We start from the raw sequence: 18,172 nt of genomic DNA on the forward strand, positions 1-18,172 counted from the left end.
TCTATACCATTTCCACCATTCCATTTCCTTCTTTTGGTAGCAAAACACAGAATTGTATTTTACCACAATTTCTAGGAGTTAAGAACATCAGTGCTTAAATGGGAGCTGAGGAGATGGCAAGGTGCAACAACAACATGAAAATACTTTGTAATATCTTAGAGACTGACGTGAAGAAATCTGACTTGACACAGAGTAACAGGGATTGGCATTTGATTTATTGATTACTCCCTATAATTAGACAGGCGCTCAACTAGCATGTGTTATATTATCAGTTATTATGCTACAAGTAAGCCATCTTGACCAAAGAGAATCAGAATGTCTGATATCAGCTCAATGAAAAAATGGTCTGTTCTGAGGATAATCTTACTGTATTGATTTTATTAAAAAATAATATTGAGACAGCACCCTACACCTTCAAATTCTCCTAAATTTTAAAAACTTTTCTATTGTATATTTACCTTACCAAAGGCAGGAGTCCATATTGTCACGTACTAATGTATTATCTGCAAACCTTAAAGCACACCAATGTTACTGTAGCACTGTACTGCAACACTAATTCCCTTGTACCAGGAATAAACTGCTAATTCTCCCACCTCAGGAACTGGATTATTGCTGAGTAAAACAAGGTGATGAAACTATTGTTGCTGAACTATGCATGATTCTTAGTTAGTAACAACCATCTCTAAATGCAAAACTCAAATTTATATTCTCAAAATCAAAGGTCAGAAAAAGAGTGCAAGAATGGATTATTATTCATAGAAGCTAAAAGTATGCATTTACGCTAGCTGCTGTATATAATTCTCAGATGAATTGTGAATACACCTGTACAGAAAGTGATGTATACGAAATGATAGATTTATAGCTTCTAGTACAAATCCGGTTACATTTTTCTGCAACAAAAGCTTTTTTGTTCAATATTTATGTGGCATTTCTTAATATATAGTTCTCCTGAAGATATAATTTTCCTAGTTCTTCTCTTCTACAAAGCAAGAGACACGGAGGAACAACAGACTGGCCCCCCAGCATGAGAATATTTTCTGCCAGTGCATAAAGAGCAGAAAGAAAAATATTGTCATCATTGCCCTTCAGAATAAGGAACGTTTTTGTTTGTTTAAAACAATTGTTTTAAACAATTAACATGTTTTCTAACTAAATCTTTAGCTAAAATATTACAGTTTAAGACTGACATAAACCGGTTTACTGAAAAAAAAAATCCTTTTGAAAAACAGCATGGGCAAAACCATGTATGAGATAGTGCAGAAGGTCTCACTCTCAAGAGTCCCTTTTAATCTCCTGGGCGTTCAGGCACATCTAAACCTCCTTAGCACCAAACAGAAGGTAAGAACCTCGTCAATTTAACAGGGATCCAAAGTGATCACCATAACGACAGGGTGAAACATTGGATGTCTGATTCTAAACATATGTCTTTGAGACAAGTCGATCAAGAAGAAAAATGGACTTTTTCTATGCAGCAAATAAATACAAACTAAATTCTAATGCAGAGGTTCTTGTAACAGTTACCTAATTAATATTAATCCTCAGTAGTCAGCAATCAATACAGTTAGTAAGTAAATTTTAGATTTGTCATTAGATCATGTTAGACACTTAGGCCTTTTTTCTTTTGAATTTTTATTGTATTTTTTCTTGAATTATAGGTTCATCAGTCTCCTCAAACACAGATGACAAATGACTTCTAAGCTTAAGGTCAAGATTAAACCCTACAGTTAGCAGAAGCACTGCATGGAGAAAAGGGGGAAAATGAATTTTACTACCCATTTTACAATCAAAAGTAGCACTTTATCAGCAGAATATCCAATTTTCATGTTCCATTTTCATAACACTATCTCTATTACATCACTAAGAATAAACCTACATTCACTCACTAATCTTTTTCCCTATTAAAATCTTGCTGAATCTGTGTTCAATACCAACTTCATTTCTTTTCACTTGCTAGCATCTTAATTAAAATCAGCTTATGTTGACTTTCATTTTTACAATATATGCCTATTTCACGTCTTAGCATCTTCATGGTCCCCCAGGGAGTCATTATTCTTTAATATTTTATTTTGACCTTGTTAAGTTAGTGGAATTGCCTGATATTTTTCTTTATGTGCTAAGTCTTTCCTGCACACCTTTTCACAATACACACTATATGTAACACCATCTCGTCTGCAATCAGATTGTCTTTATACAAAATATATCAGTTCACTTATAAAAATAGCCTTTGACCCTTTTAGATTTATTATTGTTTTTATAATTGTTTTTTAGAATTGTTTTTATAAATCATACATTTCATTGTTGATTAATGAAGGACCACTGGCCAATGAAACTTTAAGATATTTATTCCAAACTTCAGGATGGATAATTAATTTTTTTTAAGACTAGTATTTTAAATAAGAAAAGAAACAAGCTAAATTTATCCATTCTTTTCAAAAAAGGAAAGTATAACCAGTTTTGTTCAGAACAGCATTCTGAATATACACAGAATGAGAAACATTTTTAAACATATCAACTGTATTTTAATAAAAGTTATTAAAATTAACATGGCTGAGCCTCTTGCTGGCAATACCCTCTTGCTGATAAGTGACAAAGAGTACAAAATATTCTTCTGGGACGGGATCCATGTGTGATCAAATACAGAAGAGTGGAAGCCCACTGGGAAAAGGAAACAGAGAGTTCTCTTCACCTGATGCTCACACACCATGGAAATTATGTCCCACAGAAAGTGAGAATGGAGCCTGCACTTCATCAGTTATAAACAAAGCTTCAGCCACCTGTACGACTGGGGGAGAGCAGGAAGGATAGTACTGAGAATTGAAGTGGGAGGTGTGGATGGTTTGTGTCACTATGGGGGGAGGAGGGGAATGCTGAGTTGGGAGGGGAAGACCAGGAGTTAGAGTAGGGGTTAGTAAGATGAGATGCAGACCCATGAGTGGGAGCAAAGAGTGAGCAGGAGAGAATGGAGGTTGAAGCGTAGAAGTGGGAGCCAGCCTAAGAAGGGGATGGTGTGATAAGGGGAAGAAAAGGTGCTGATGATGGCTGAATCAGCACTCCTGAGGAGAGCAGGTACAGGAGTGGGAATGGTGTAAAGCAGCGGTTCACCTGGGTGCTTTGAATGGGAGATTTGCTGGGAAGCTAGGAAGACATTCACGATGGAAGTAATTGTAATTTCGACATTCCATATGCTGTGCAGATCCACCAAGGCTCCAGAAAAGAATATTGACTGGAACTGCTTAATACCACTACCTCCTCCTTTTCACATAGCTCGGTACCGTTTACCTCAAATGGTTTTGAAAATGTTGTCTTTTGTGACTAATAATCCACATTTTCAAAAGTGCATAAGTCACATTAACTTTCAATGGGACTTAGGTACTTTCAAAAAATTGACCTAAAGAACAGCATCTATAATTCTCAGATCCTAGTGACATAACACTTGAGGAAATACAGCACAAATAGTCTCCATTTCCACCCACTCTTTTGCATTAAAGCTTGATCCAGTTCCCACTGAAGTCAATGTAAAGACTCCTATTAACTTCAGTAGTAGTTGGATCAGGCCCCAAGCAAGTATCTAACAATATTGAGACTATAATTAGTAACATGACAGTAGTGCTACAGGAGACCAATATTAGAGGATAATACAGGAGACCAATCTGTGAGGGGGGGGGGTTTCTCTAATTATTAAAGCAAAAGACTAGGAACAAAGAACTTCTGAGTTCTAACTACGGCTCTAAAACTACATCCCTCTGCAGCCCTGGTTATGCCACTCTAGCTCAGTTTCCCCATTGGTAAAACAACTGTAGTGTTGTGAGTATTAATTTATTAATGTTTGTAAAGCATGTTTAAAATGACTGTTTGACTGTTTAAAGAAGACCCAAATTATGTTTTTGACCAGCAACTCCCAATTAAGTTGATAGAAGCTAACAGAATAGATCAGAAAACATAACAGGGCTCGCAAAATGTCAAAACAGTAAAATTCTTTCACAGCTTCTTCAAACAAAACATACTTGAGCCATTATTATACACTTCTCCTCTCTAACAAGCAATGGAGGTATAGGAAAGAGAAAATGTTACACTGCAGATGGTCAAGTGCAGTCATGTGTCCTTAGGCTTTTGAGAGCTGGTGGGTATAAAGTACTTTTTTCCTCAGAGCTGAACATAAACTACGTTATCTCTACAACAGAGCCATGCTCAACTTGATATCTCTTTATAATATAAGCTTTGTACCCAGAGTTTGGCACCCACTGAGGAACAGAACTAGCAATGTTCTAAGAAGTGCAGGTCAGAAAAGCAGGAAATTGTCCCATCAAAATTTATGTTAAAAAGGCAAACTTATCTTCCCATCTGTCCTTCTAGCAGTAATTTCCACTATTATTACTCTGTAAACATGCAATATTTCTATTCCTCATGGATCAGATTTTGGCCAGCCCTTGCTTGCGTGCTCTCACAGCCCAGGCTGGACAAATTCTTGGATGGAGATTGCAGCGCACCCATCATTTAGGGGTGCTGGGGAAAGGAAGCTACTTAAGCCCTCTCCCCAGCCGAACAACTATTCGGAAGTTGGCCAGAATCTGGTATCCATCTGGCACAGCACATCTACTCAGGAGGGTTGCACCAGTTCAACAACCAACAGGAAAATCCCTAATGTAGACAAACACTGATTCACCTATAATTGCACATATATTTTATCCTAGTACTAGGGTAAATCTCAAAAACACTAATTTATTTACACTTTGAACTTTCCTGTGAGGTAGGTTAGTGTATATATTTATTTTAGAGCTAGGTAACCAAGCTACAGAGATGGTATATGACTCACTTAAGGTCAAACAGCAAGTCACTGGTAGAGCTAGGAGTCTTATCCCCTAGCATTCTGCTATCACCACTAGACCACACTTCCTCTAAGATTAGTAAAATATAACATAACCTGCCCACTTCCGCTGTGTAGAATAATAATTATATATCATTTGCAAGACTTCATCTTGGTAAGTTGAAGTCAAATATAATTCTGTTGGAATAAAGTTAAAACCAAACATATGTGGTTAGATGACATTAAAAAAGTGCTCTAAGACTTGCTGAGTTCTGAGAACTGAAACCACAGACAGCCAAAATGTGGCTCCACACAGTCAGATATGACGGTGCTGCTAATATTGAACACTTTACTGTATGTAGGAACCTTTTTTTTTAAAAAAAAAGAAGACAGAAAAAATCTTTTAGTTAAAACTATAACCACAAAAAATAACGACCTAAAGTTTTAAGGTGTAAAAGTGAAAGGTAGTAAATTATTTTATGAAAGTGGTGATGTATATCATGTAGATACATACTACACACTAGTCCATCTTTACATATCACAGGAATACAATTGTCATGTTTACCATCATAATTACGTTTATTTATTGCTAAATATTTATAGTTATCAGTAGAATGAAAACAGCTTGATTATTTTAATGACTTTAAAAACAACAGGAAGTCCGGTGGCACCTTAAAGACTAACAGATTTATTTGGGCATAAGCTTTCATGGGTAAAAAACCCACTTCTTCAGATGCATGGAGTGAAAATTGCAGATACAGGCACAAATATATATCAGCACATGAAGAGAAGGGAATTACCTTACAAGTGGAGAACCAGTGTTGAAGGCCAATTCAGTCAGTGTGGCTTTGGTCCACTCCCAATAATTGATGACTTTGTTATTATTAATCATGTTTATTAAGGTAGTGCCTAATGGTTAACAAGAACTGGGCCCCATTGTGCTAGGCTCTGCACAAACGCAGAGCAGAAGACAGTCCCTGTCCTGAAGAGCTTACATGCTCAATAAATTTCCTGTCTTTGGAAAATCTCTCTCATGGTTAGAATAAGTGCTTGAATTTTGGCTCTGGTTTTCAAAATATTTTGGAGTAAAGAGCATAAGCACCAAACCACAAGTACAGTGAGTACATTTACCCCTAAACGTTTCTCTCTCTTAGTTATCATGACGTGATTTATTTCCAATTTCTTGTCAACCATAATTTAAAGATTTGTCATTATAAAGATTCAATGAGCTGAGAAGAAAGTATGAAGGAATTATTTTCCAGATATGCTGTTGTGATTAGCAAACTGTCATACTTAAAGAAGCAATGATACTACTTTTGTATCATTCTCAGTTCTTCTGCTACTTCACTAGTCCAAATGATCAACTACAGCAGTGGATCACAACCTTCCCAAGCCATGACTCCATGTCACAAGAGAAAAAAGTTTCAAAGACACCCCCCCCCCATCTAGCCATTAAAAAAGGCTGGTGGAGGGGGGGTGTCATGATCTTCTGAAACCTTTTCCCAACCTCCAAGGTTGAGAACCCATGAACTCCAAGAAAGAAGCAACCCGACTCTTAAAAGTCTCAGTTGGTAATTTGCATATTGCAAACTCTTTGGGGCAAGGACTTTTGTATTCCTCTGCATTTCAGACCCGCCGACGCCCTGCCGGGCACAACCACACTGTAAAGAAATAATGACAAATCCGCCTTTCACAGTAATCCCAAGGCATTACCACCAGCCCACGAGGAGATCGGGGAAGTCCTACCCCATTCCCGTCACCCCCGGCTCACAGGGACGCGAAAAAGCCCACTAAGAGGGGCTGCCAATGTGGCCCCATCGACCCCGCTGCCTGGGCAGGGAGCTGACCTGACTAGTCCCTGTTGCACGGCGAGTGCCCAAGCGCAGGTATGTCCCTGGCTCGGAACAACCGCGGAGTCTTGAAACAAACCGCGGCGAGGCCGGAGCCGGAGGCCCCTTCGCTGCCCCTTTACTCTCGGGCGCAGCGTCCCATCCCCGCTGGAGGATTGCGGGGGCTACCTGACTTGTCACACGGCCGCGCTACCCGCGGGAGGCGCCGTCGCTCTGCCCGCAGCACCGCGGCAGCCAGCCAGGACCAACGTGTGTCTCTATCCCGCTCTTCCCCCGTTTCCCTTCGCCGCCTGCGAAGTGAAAGGAAAACACCGCCCGCAGCAGCAGCCGCCTCCCCACCCCGCTCCCCCCTTCGGCTGGCAGGCAGGAGATTGCCGGGGCGGGAGACATAGACACACGCTCGCCCTAGCAAACGAAAACAAACTAAGGCAACAGCGGCATGGAAGCGCCGCAAAGCAGCAGCACCGGGGGGCTGCCGGGCGAGGGGGAGGTTCCTGCCGAGCAAACGAACCCGGGGATGCGGGGAGAGAAACTTACCGGAGGAAACCGAGGAGCCGGACAAACTGGAGTTACTGGACGCTGCCATCCTCCCTCCTCCTCGCCCCTTAGCTCCTAGCCCCGCTGCTACTCCGGCGTCTGCTGCTGCTGCTGCCCGGCTGCCGCCGCTGTCCCCAACCCATTGCCAAGTGCGGGCGCCGCACCGTGCGAAGCAGCCGCCGCCGCCGCCGCCGGGGCAGCGCTTCCTGTTCGGCCAGCGAGCGAGCTGCGGCCGGTGGCTTGGCTGCGCGCCGCTCAGGCGTCGCAGGGCTCTGCTGCTGCTGCTGCGTGCAGACGCCGCTCGGCAGCGGGGCAGGGAAAAGGCCCCGCGGCGCTTCCAGTTGCCTCCTCTCCGCCTGGGGCGCGGGGAGTTCCCTGGTGGCCGTGCCCAGAGCCGCCCCCGCCAGCTCCGTCCCGCCCGCCCCGCGCCTCCGCCTCCTGCCGGGCAGCGCTGACAGCCGGGCGCAGCCCCACGCCCCCTCCTCCGCCTCCGCCTCAGCCCCCCTCGCGCACACAAAGGAAGGAGCGCGGAGCCGGGCTGACAGCCCCTGGCTGAGGCAGGGTGGGTCTGAGGCGCGCAGCCCGAGGCGGGAAGGAAGCCCGGGGAAGCAGCCAGCGCCCGCTGCCGATACTCCTGCCGCTGCCTGGCACTGGGCGGCTCCTTCCTCTAGGTGCCAAACGCGGGCCACCTTCTGCCTGCCGGGGGGAGCCGGGACGCGCTTCCCCAGCCCTGCCCAGTGCAGGAGCGGGCAGGGTGGTGCCTGTTGAGCACTCACTGCTCCAGCCGGGGACACGGGAAGACCCGCCAGGGGCGGCGGCGATTAAGGATCGTCTTTGTTCCCGGGTGGCTCACGTAGCAGTTGTATCTGCTAAGCTCCTGCAGAGCGCGTTGGCTTGGAGTCTTTCTCCCCTTCCCCCGCGCCCGCCCTGAGCTGCCATCACCTTGTCTGTCAGCTCCCCCGTTGTAACTAGAGCCAGACAATACAATCCAGACACCCTGGGTGACTTCAGTGAGATTCCAAACGTGGAGCAAATGTTTTCCTTTTTCTGTTTCTTTCCCTCTCTCTCCTCCTGCCTAGTGTTTGTCTTACCTTTCTTCAAGGTGCCTGACTTTCTTTCCTCTTACAAAACTCTTCCTTCTCTGCCCCCTTTGTCTTTCATTGTTTTGTGTTTACTGACACCTTTCCTTTCTCTTTCCATCTGTACAGAACACAATCCAGTGGGTACCATTAAAATCGATTGCCTGTGGCAGTTACATTTAGTATAGTGTCACCCATCCTAAGCATAGGAAATACCCTAAATATCATGGGATAGAACAGTGGTTCTCAACCATTTTCCCCAAACCCCTTTTCCAGACCTCTCACATATATTGGATTTTGCAGCATATTCCATATTTGGTTGGATCGTGCTGCCTATTTTGCAGCACTAGGGAGGCAGGCAGTATTCTACATCTGGAGAGAGAGAGACTTCTTAGCCAAATACTCTATAGCCTAAAGAAAAATCCATTGAGCTAAAAGGAAATCATGAGTTCAGATCTCATCTATTCTAGCTACTCTTTAAATTTCCATGCATTTCACAGACCTTATTACTTACCAAGTCCTTGTATTCATAGAATGGATATGAGAAGGCCTCCTCCATCATATAAACAGAGCAGTTGTCTTTTCAAGCAGAGTTAGGACTAGAGTTCAAATTTCTCACATAACACACACGTCTTATCCTCCAGGCCATACTAGCTTTCAGAATGAAGGTGCCCAATATATGTGCTTTCAAAATCCTCTAATAATTATATCACATCCCCGTCCCAGAGTCAGGGAGAGGAACCAGAACTCCAATATCCTACAACTTTCTTCTGAATAGTTGTGTGACTTCTGGCAAAATGTTTGTCAACCTCCAGCCACGAGTAGCTAGACCACATAACCAATAATGGTCATTCCTATAATGGTAGTGGTCTGAGCTAGGGATCTGAAAATTCAGCTTTCAAACTCTGCTGATGATCCATGTAAGGGAGCTTTCTGGTTGCATGTGATAGAATTTTTATTTCCAGTTCTCTCTCTCTCACTCTGTGTATGTATATATATATATATATATATATATAAACTGGTTTATTTAATCCACACAGTGAGAAAACAAACTTTAAAGCAGGTTTTATTATTACAAACCATTATAATCTGTAAATTATAATCTGTAAATTATGGTGTTACACATAAAATATAGGTGTTCCACATTTTGGTTATTTGTCAAACATTTTGGTTGCTGGTGTCTCACAATGTAAAATTTAAAGTCCGAGAGTAAAATGAGAAGGGAGAGGTTCTTGTGCACTCTTGACACCTGTTTTCAACCCCCAGGGGATTATGACCCCAGTTTGAGAAGTCATGGTATAGGACTGGTAAATATCAAGATTATAATGGTGTTCACTGAAGGGATGCATAGTGCTTTGCAATGGTATCTACTCCTCGCTTATATTCTGGTGTCCTTCTCCCTTCACGCTTTGTCTTCTGATCCAGTGTCTGCCTGCCTCCCCCCACCCAATTAACAGAACCTGCACTACAAGGGAGTAGCTGAGACACAGAGAGGTAGTCTTACAAATTTCCCATCCAGAAAGAAAGTAATAGTGAATTATACAGGGTTCCCAAACTGTAGCAATTTGAATAGAGCTGGAAGGACACCACAGTTTCCTCTGAATATTTGTTCACAATTATAAATCAATTTGCACTGTCTGTGTTCACATACAATTAATATTTACTTTCTGTGAATATTCTAGTGATCAGGTTTACTTACAGGAATGTTAATGAAACTAATACATTTTAAGCAGATGTTGGAGAATATTAATGGAAAGTGAACTTTTTTTTCTTTATCTGTGAGTAATCACACCAGAAATCTTATTCTAAGATTCCAGTCTGGGAAGAGAGAGTTACATGTGATCTGTGTTCAGTCAAGACAACCATTTTTGTCATTGCTTTGCTGACCAGAAGGCCTTTTCCAGACATTTGGTTGCCACTTTGATGACATTTGTTGTGCTTACGCACGTAGCAGGGGAGACCGCAAGCAGGCTATCATCTCCTCCCCCACCATGACCTGGAACACCCCCTCACCACCAGCTAAAATCAAGAAGACCTTTCTGGTGTCATCTCACAGCCCTCCTTGTGGAAGATAAGCATGTTCACAGAAGATGATCTGAAGCCTGGGGCGGCTGCTGACATACCAAACAAAAATCTAATTGATGACCCAAATGTGCAAGTGTCGGACTTCTCCTCCCCCTGGTGTATACAGAGAGCTCTAATCCGTATCCGCACCCAACAGTAAGCTCACACTTACTTCATAGATCGAAAGTGAGGGAATCATCGAACTGTGGTATGTGGCAAACTGTTGGACACATCCCGGATGATTGCCCAATTTATGCTCATCCTGGAGGTGTTGGAGCCATTCACATGAGTACCCCCTCTGCTCTAGACTGGATAAGAGATCTTAGGATCCAAATGCAGTCATGTTGTTCCTTTCATTGTTCTACTTTTGCCAGACGAAAAAAGAAGTCAAGACAACTTGGATTTTAATCTTCATGATGAATTGCTCATTGATGAGCTATAGACTAAGCATAATTAGGCAAATAATTAAAATAATGAATTAATTCAAGAAATTCATAATTTGTTCAAACACTTTGCAAAGAACAAAATTTAAAATTGCCAATTAATAATACATTATTTGTCCAGGTTTAAATGTAAGTGAGGAAAGAGTTACATTTTTTAAAAAGTGGGATTGTAAAGGTCTCATTGAGAGATACACAGCAAAGTCATTTCTTATAAGAACGAAATACTCCAGTAACTGTCTTCAAAAATAACTCAAATGAGGGAGTCTCTCTCCAAAATCAATGAGACTTGACAGAACTGGTTATGAAATACTGTGATTTTGAAGGTGAAGAAATTGTTGAAATTTGTGATACAGCAGATGTGAGGCTATGTCATATCCATTCCAACAATGTTCAAAATTAAATTAATACAGTTCAGGGAAATGTCCAATAGATTAAAAGAGCTATTTCACACTCCAAGACATGATAATCTCTTTATTCAATGGAAAAGAGTATGTAAGACCGTGACATTTAGAAAGTATTAGATCAAAGGAGACACAAACTTAAAAAAAAACCCAGAAGTGCAAAATGTATTCTGTGTTCTACAGTACAGTTCCAAATGTTATTTTAAAGAGCATGTAAGCAGATTCCATCCTGCTCCACAGTATGCATACACTGAATATAGTCCAAAATTAACCATTCCTGAGTTTTGGTTTATCAGGTACTCAGATAACTGCAACAAAACATAAACATCAATCTAATCTTTCATCTTGAGATGGACTATGCCTAAATTTTCCATATATCCATACTTCCTGTATCCTAGTACTCTCTGATCCTGATAAAAGTTCCCACTCCCATCCTGATTGGAGCTAAATGAAGCCACCTGCCAGTATGAGGGTACTAATTTACTCTGCATCTTTATAAAGGGTTTCAGCTTGTCAATTTAGGGTTACTCAGCAATAAAGCCTGTTACAGAGACACTATCATCAACATTAATAGTGACCTGCAATAGAAAAAGATCAACCTTTTTTGCTTATGTATTATGCATGAAGATGACCTGAAAGCTTATTTTCCACACAGGTGGGATTTCTTGAAGCATTCAGTATTGGCCATACTCTGCTTTCATTGAAGTCAATGATTAAATTCCAAGAATTTCTGTACCATTATTTAATTGAGAGAGACAAGGTGGGTGAGTTAATATCTTTTATTGACCAATTTATTTTGGTGAAAGACAAGCTTTTGAGCTCCACACCAAGCAACCTTAACTTAATGTTAACAATGGTTTTTATTGTTAATTGACTTTGTGTTTGCAAACAAAAGGGGAAAAATAAAAGAGTCTCAAAGGTTTATACTGCAATCTGTGTAGTACAAAGTCTGCCAGGATTTATCAGAGATTATTTAAATAGTACGACCCATAGGTGCAGAGGTTCAACCATGTGGATTCAATTGCAGAATTATAAACAGATATTGTTTGGAAATTCTCAAAGTTTTTTGCTGAAAAATACCTATTTGTCAAAACTGAAACTGTTAATAGGAAAGGGTCAGTTTCAATAAGTTTTCCTGCTCAAAAAACTTAGAAATTGTCAATGAATAATTTCATTTTTTTTGTTCAAATTAGTTAGTTTAGAACTATAATTTTTAATACCAATAAAAGAAAAGAGGCCAAAATCAAAATGCACTGTTTCAAAATCAAAACATTTCAATTGACCCATCTGTGTTTTTGATTTGGTTTTGGTTTGTCAATTCACTAGATTTTTTTGAGATTTAAACTTTTTGTCCTGATTCAGGACAGGAAAAAAAATTCAAAAGTTCTTGTGGGTTGGGAAAACCATTTTCTGCCCAGCCCTAATTATAAACTCTTTGGAATAGGGGCTCTCTTTCTTTTTATGGTACCAATCCTGCAGACATCCATGACTTAGCCCCTATGGATAGTTCCACGGACTTTAGTGGAACCCCTCATGTAAATACAATTATGCACATATGTGTTTGTAGGATCAGGGCCTATGTTTGGGGAGTACCCAGACAACAGGCCACATCCTGACTTCAGCTTTTGAAGTGCTACTGTCACACAAAGGAGAGGGGCAAGAATCTCTTTTCCTCAACAGCCTACATTGTTTTCTTCCCTTTTGACAATAAAGCTTATCATATATTTAACACTAACTAGCTCTTACAGTAATTTGTACAAAGTAGACAATTTTATTGCCAACTCAAAGGCCTCTTATTTGAGCTTATCTCTTATTGCTCCACCAAAAGATCTCCTTTATTTAGAGTTGCCAAAAACAATGTCTACAGTCATACAGGCATGGATTAAAAGGAAATAAGTTATTAGCTAGGTAGGTAAAATTCCACCCTTTAATACTGTGATAATCTTGAAGCTGGACTGGATTTACCAATGAAGGTGCAAAGAGGTACAAGTTATGAATCCCTATGTGAACCTGGCCCCCTGAACCCCAGACAATTCACCCAAAGAAACCAAGTACTTGAATTGTCATCTTCCTTCTTTTGGGTTTCTGTGAGAGGGAAGCTGTTTACTTTCTAAGGGGTCCCACAGGACTGACTGGCAACAGAGGGTGAAGAGGATGTGTTGGATCAAGGCAGCCCTGGCCTCTCTCCCTCACCTCCTTCTCCCATTTTGGGCTATGATGGCCTCCGGGGCAAGCCACTTTGCACCTATGCAGCCATATCCATGGGATCCTTTCTAATTACAGGAGACTAGAATGTGATATTGTGCTGGTAGAACCCAGATTTACCCTAGCTGAATCTAATCCACTGAAGTTATTATAGCAAAGTAGCAATGACATAATATACATTAACAACTGGAGTTTTCATAACCTAGCTAAACAAGTTTCTCCCAGAATGAATCCTGACCCACAATCTCAGGCTGAGGGTAAATATTTTGCCTAACTTAAAAATGTTTGGGTCCGGTTATACAACTAATAATAAAAAGTTTGGCCAACTGATTTGCTTATAGGAATAAAAATATAAACACTCTGAATAAGAAGAGTGTGGCATTTGACACAATGATTGAGTGTTGTCAAAGACATAAAACACTAATCCATCTTTTGATGTTTATATTGCCTAACATGAAAGGCAGGAAATACATAACATCAAAGGTTGAATAATGTGTGGGGAATGAGGAAGAGACCTTCATAAGTAATATATAACCAACATTTGTATATTGTGCAGAAATTTGAAGTTTTACTCATTATGAGCACAAGCTTTAATGAGTAAAATGCACTAAAACATCAGTAAACAGCAGATGCATACTGTATTCAGGTATGAATTAATTATGTGAGTCACAGTAGCTTACAGCAGCAGCTCTAGATGCAGTTCAGGACTCTGTGTGATGAAACAGTCTCTCTGTCTCCTTTCCAAAAATAAAGAATCAGTGAACTTCTATTTTTGTCCCTCCTCCTCTAATTGAAGGCAAGCCTAGAGATATTAGATAACTACTAACTCCGCCAGTACCATTTGACATTATTGATCTGACTACCACTTGTGACTATAGAGACCACTTGTAGACTCAGACTTACAGACTTTAAGGCCAGAAGGAGCCATCAGGATCATCTAGTCTGACCTCCTGCATGTTGCAGGCCACAGAACCTCACCCACCCACTCCTGTAATAGATTTCTAACCTCTGGCTGAGTTACTGAAGTCCTCAAATCATGATTTAAAGACTTTAAGTTACAGAGAATCTACCATTTACACCAGTTTAAACTTTCAAGTGATCTGTACCCCATGCTGCAAAGGAAGGGGAAAGAATTCTCTGTAGTAACTCAGAGTCCTCCCCAGCTAGTGTCCCATCAACAGCTGTCAAGGTTCCTTCCCCACTCTGATCTCTAGGGTACAGATGTGGGGACCTGCATGAAAACCTCCTAAGCTTACTTTTACCAGCTTAGGTTAAAACTTCCCCAAGGTACAAACTATTTTACCCTTTGCCCTTGGACTTCCACTGCCACCACCAAACTTTATCTGGGTTCCCAGGAAAACGTAGTTTGGAAATGTCTTTCACCCCCAAATCCTCCCACCCTTGCACCCCACTTCCTGGGGAAGGTTTGGTAAAAATCCTCACCAATTTGCATAGGTGACCATAGACCCAAACCCTTGGATCTTCGAAAAATGAAAAAAGCATTCAGTTTTCTTACAAGATGACTTTTAATAGAAGTAAAAAAGAATCACCTCTGTAAAATCAGGATGGTAAATCCTTACAGGGTAATTAGATTCAAAACATAGAGTATCCCTCTAGGCAAAACCTTAAGTTACAAAAAAGACACACAGACAGGAATAGTCATTCTATTCAGCACAGCTATTTTCTCAGCCATTTAAAGAAATCATAATCTAATACATACCTAGCTAGATTACTTACTAAGTTCTAAGACTCCATTCCTGTTCTGTCCCCTGCAAAAGCATCACACAGACAAACACAGATCCTTTGTTTTTCTCCCTCCTCCCAGCTTTTGAAAGTATCTTGTCTCCTCATTGGTCATTTTGGTCAGGTGCCAGCGAGGTTACCTTTAGCTTCTTAACCCTTTACAGGTGAGAGGATTTTTCCTCTGTCCAGGAGGGATTTTAAAGTGGTTTACCCTTCCCTTTATATTTATGACAACAGCCATTGGAGATATTTGCTGCTAGCAGTCTTAGATTGGCTACATGCCATTATAGGCGGCAGGGCTGTCTCTGGGGGGCTGTGGGGCCCGGGACAATCCCCCCATTCCGCCCCAGGCCCCACCCCCACCCCACCCCTTCCCCCAAGCCCCTGCACTGCCTCTGCTCCACCTCTTTCTGGCTTCCTCCCCCTCCCCTGAGCAATGCAGGGAGCGGGCGGGGTGGAGTGAGACAGGTTGGGGTCACTGCTGCTGCTGAGTGTGGGCCCAACCCCTGCTGCCAGCACCAGGCCTCCCGCTAACTTCCCGGGCCAGCCTGGCCCCCCACACCCTAAACCCGCCCCCCCGGCCAGCCTAGCACCCCCCACACGACGCACACACACACACACACAGAGCCGTCCCTAGGGTAAAGCAATTCAGGGTGGCCGCCATGGGGCCCCCCAAAGCACAGGGCCTCTTCATCATAGGCAGTCTCATCATACCATCCCCTCCAAACACTCATCAAGCTCAGACTTGAAGCCCCACTGCTCCCCTTGGAAGGCTGTTCCAGAACTTTACTTCTCTGATGGTTAGAAACCTTCATCTAATTTCAAGCATAAACTTGTTGATGGACAGTTTATATCCACTTGGTCTTGTAGCCACATTGGCACTTAACTTTAATAACTCCTCTCCCTCCCTTCCACGGTATGCATCTGATGAAGTGAGCTGTGGCTCACGAAAGCTCATGCTCAAATAAATTGGTTAGTCTCTAAGGTGCCACAAGTACTCCTTTTCTTTTTGCGAATACAGACTAACACGGCTGTTACTCTGAAATCTCCCTCCCTAGTATCCCTCTGATGTATTTATAAAACGCAATCATATCTCCCCTCAGCCTTCTTTTGGTTAGGCTGAAAAAGCCAAGCTCTTTGAGTCTCATCCCATAAGACAGGTTTTCCATTCCTTGGATCATCCTAGTAGCCCTTCTCTGCACCTGTTCCAGTTTGAATTCATTTTTCTTAAACATGGGAGACCAGAACTGCACATAGTATTACAGATGAGATCTCACCAATTCCTTGTATAATGGTACACTAACACTGCCATTTCTCTAGTGGAAATACCTTGCCTGACTGCATGAGCCTTTTTTAGAGACGCATCACATTGGTGGCTCATAGTCATCCAGTGATCAACTAATACACCCACATCTTTCTTCTATTTGTAATGGAGACCTTAGGGGGTGAGGTGTCTTTGTGGTTAGCACACCTAGTATCCCCTCCTGGTGGATTGGTCTTACAGTTCTGGTCCCCCTTTAATCAGAGGTGCAGTGAGAAGGACAAGTGGGTTGAGTCCCTTCTGCAGTGGGGGCAGTGGAAGTGGAGGCCAGGCCTACCCACTCCACTGGCTCTGACCCAGGACTCTAGGAGGGTCAACAGTATCTGGCCCCCAGAGGTGCCTTCTGAGTTACTCTCCCTGCATCATTTCCTACTGCTGCTTCTCTCTCCCTGCTCTCAGTCCCAGATAAGGTGAGAAGAAAGAGAAAGGATAACCAAACCAGCAGCCCCAGCCAGGCTCAGTTTATAGTCTTACTCCCTCCTGGAGGCTTCTTCAGCACCCTTGTCACAAGCTTTCAGAGTAGGTCGGTCCTCCCCAACCTCCCCCCTTCTGAGCTGGGTTGCATCCTTGGTGTATGGGTTTCCTGGACCTAGCACTGTCTTTAACCCCATCTGCCCCAGTATGGGGTTTGTATACTCCATGCACTCCCACCTCTCATAACCATGTTCTCCCATATGTCTTCTCTTTTTTTCCTCTTTATTTACAAGTCATGTTTTGACTTAATCTTAGATTGTGGGCTCTTTGGGGCAAGGACTGTCCTTGTGTTGTTTGTTTGTACAGCAGTTAGCACAATGGGGCTCTCTAATCCTGGATTAAGGTTCTTGGGCACTACGACAAAACCAATATTAATAATTAAAGCATTTTGATATACTGGCACCAAATACATTATTATGAGTAGAAGGAGTCAAAACATTTTTGTCAAAAATTTTTGATGACAAGCAGGAAAAAAAGTTAATTTTCATGCTATTTTTTACTTCTTCCCAAAGAAGGCTCTAATTACAAGTACTGTAACAGCTTTCAGATTGGCTCCATCCTACTGTCATTTCATCTGTAAAAGTCCCATTCAAGTAAACATAATTTTTAAAATTCAAATTGATTTGAAGGTGGCTCCTTTATCACAAAAAAATAGAGCTCTTTCTCTGCAAGAACTTAGACCAGAGATGAAGCCCTTAAAGCAAACTAAGGCCAGATCTTCAAAGGGATCAATGGAAGTCAGGTACCTAAATATCTTTGAGGATCTGGGCCTACGGCTCCTGTTCAACAAGATACTTAAGCACATGCCTCAATGGGACTACTTGTGTACTTACAATGGGACACATGCTAAGGTTCTTGCTGAATCAGGGCCTAAGTGAAAAATATCATACAAACGACTGATTCAAAAAATATTTTATGTAATTTTATAAAGTGACTAAGTGATACATGAACAATATTTATAAATCATCAATCAATTATTTTAATGAGGGTTAGATCGGGCACTTAGGGTGAAATCCTACTCCACTGAGTGGGAGTTTTGCCATTGACTTCATTGGAGCCAGGATTTCACACATACTGTTTATGAACATTAATAACTCTGAGTAGTGAAGTCTTCTGTTTTTCCACAGAACAGAATCAGACCAGTACATCATGAACAGGGAAAATACAATTTTCCCCACACCACCCTTCCAATGTACCTTGTTTCTGACCTGAAAGGACCACATCTTGGTGTGAGAGAGGAGTTTGTATGTC

At 41.9% G+C, this 18,172-nt stretch overlaps 1 protein-coding gene across 2 annotated transcripts in view; it reads right to left on the bottom strand.

The window, feature by feature from the left end:
* Positions 1 to 7,473, bottom strand: part of CHN2 (chimerin 2) — a 193,311-nt gene extending 185,838 nt beyond the window's left edge. For both annotated transcript variants that reach the window (XM_077811339.1, XM_077811337.1), the window contains exon 1: positions 7,192 to 7,473. In XM_077811339.1, coding sequence (XP_077667465.1) covers positions 7,192 to 7,240 — 49 coding nt within the window. In that variant the 5' untranslated portion in view covers positions 7,241 to 7,473. The remainder of the gene's footprint in view (positions 1 to 7,191) is intronic.
* Positions 7,474 to 18,172: the final 10,699 nt, after the last annotated feature.

This window comes from Eretmochelys imbricata, chromosome 2 (assembly GCF_965152235.1).
Source record: "Eretmochelys imbricata isolate rEreImb1 chromosome 2, rEreImb1.hap1, whole genome shotgun sequence".
In the NCBI taxonomy this organism is placed as follows: domain Eukaryota; kingdom Metazoa; phylum Chordata; order Testudines; family Cheloniidae; genus Eretmochelys; species Eretmochelys imbricata.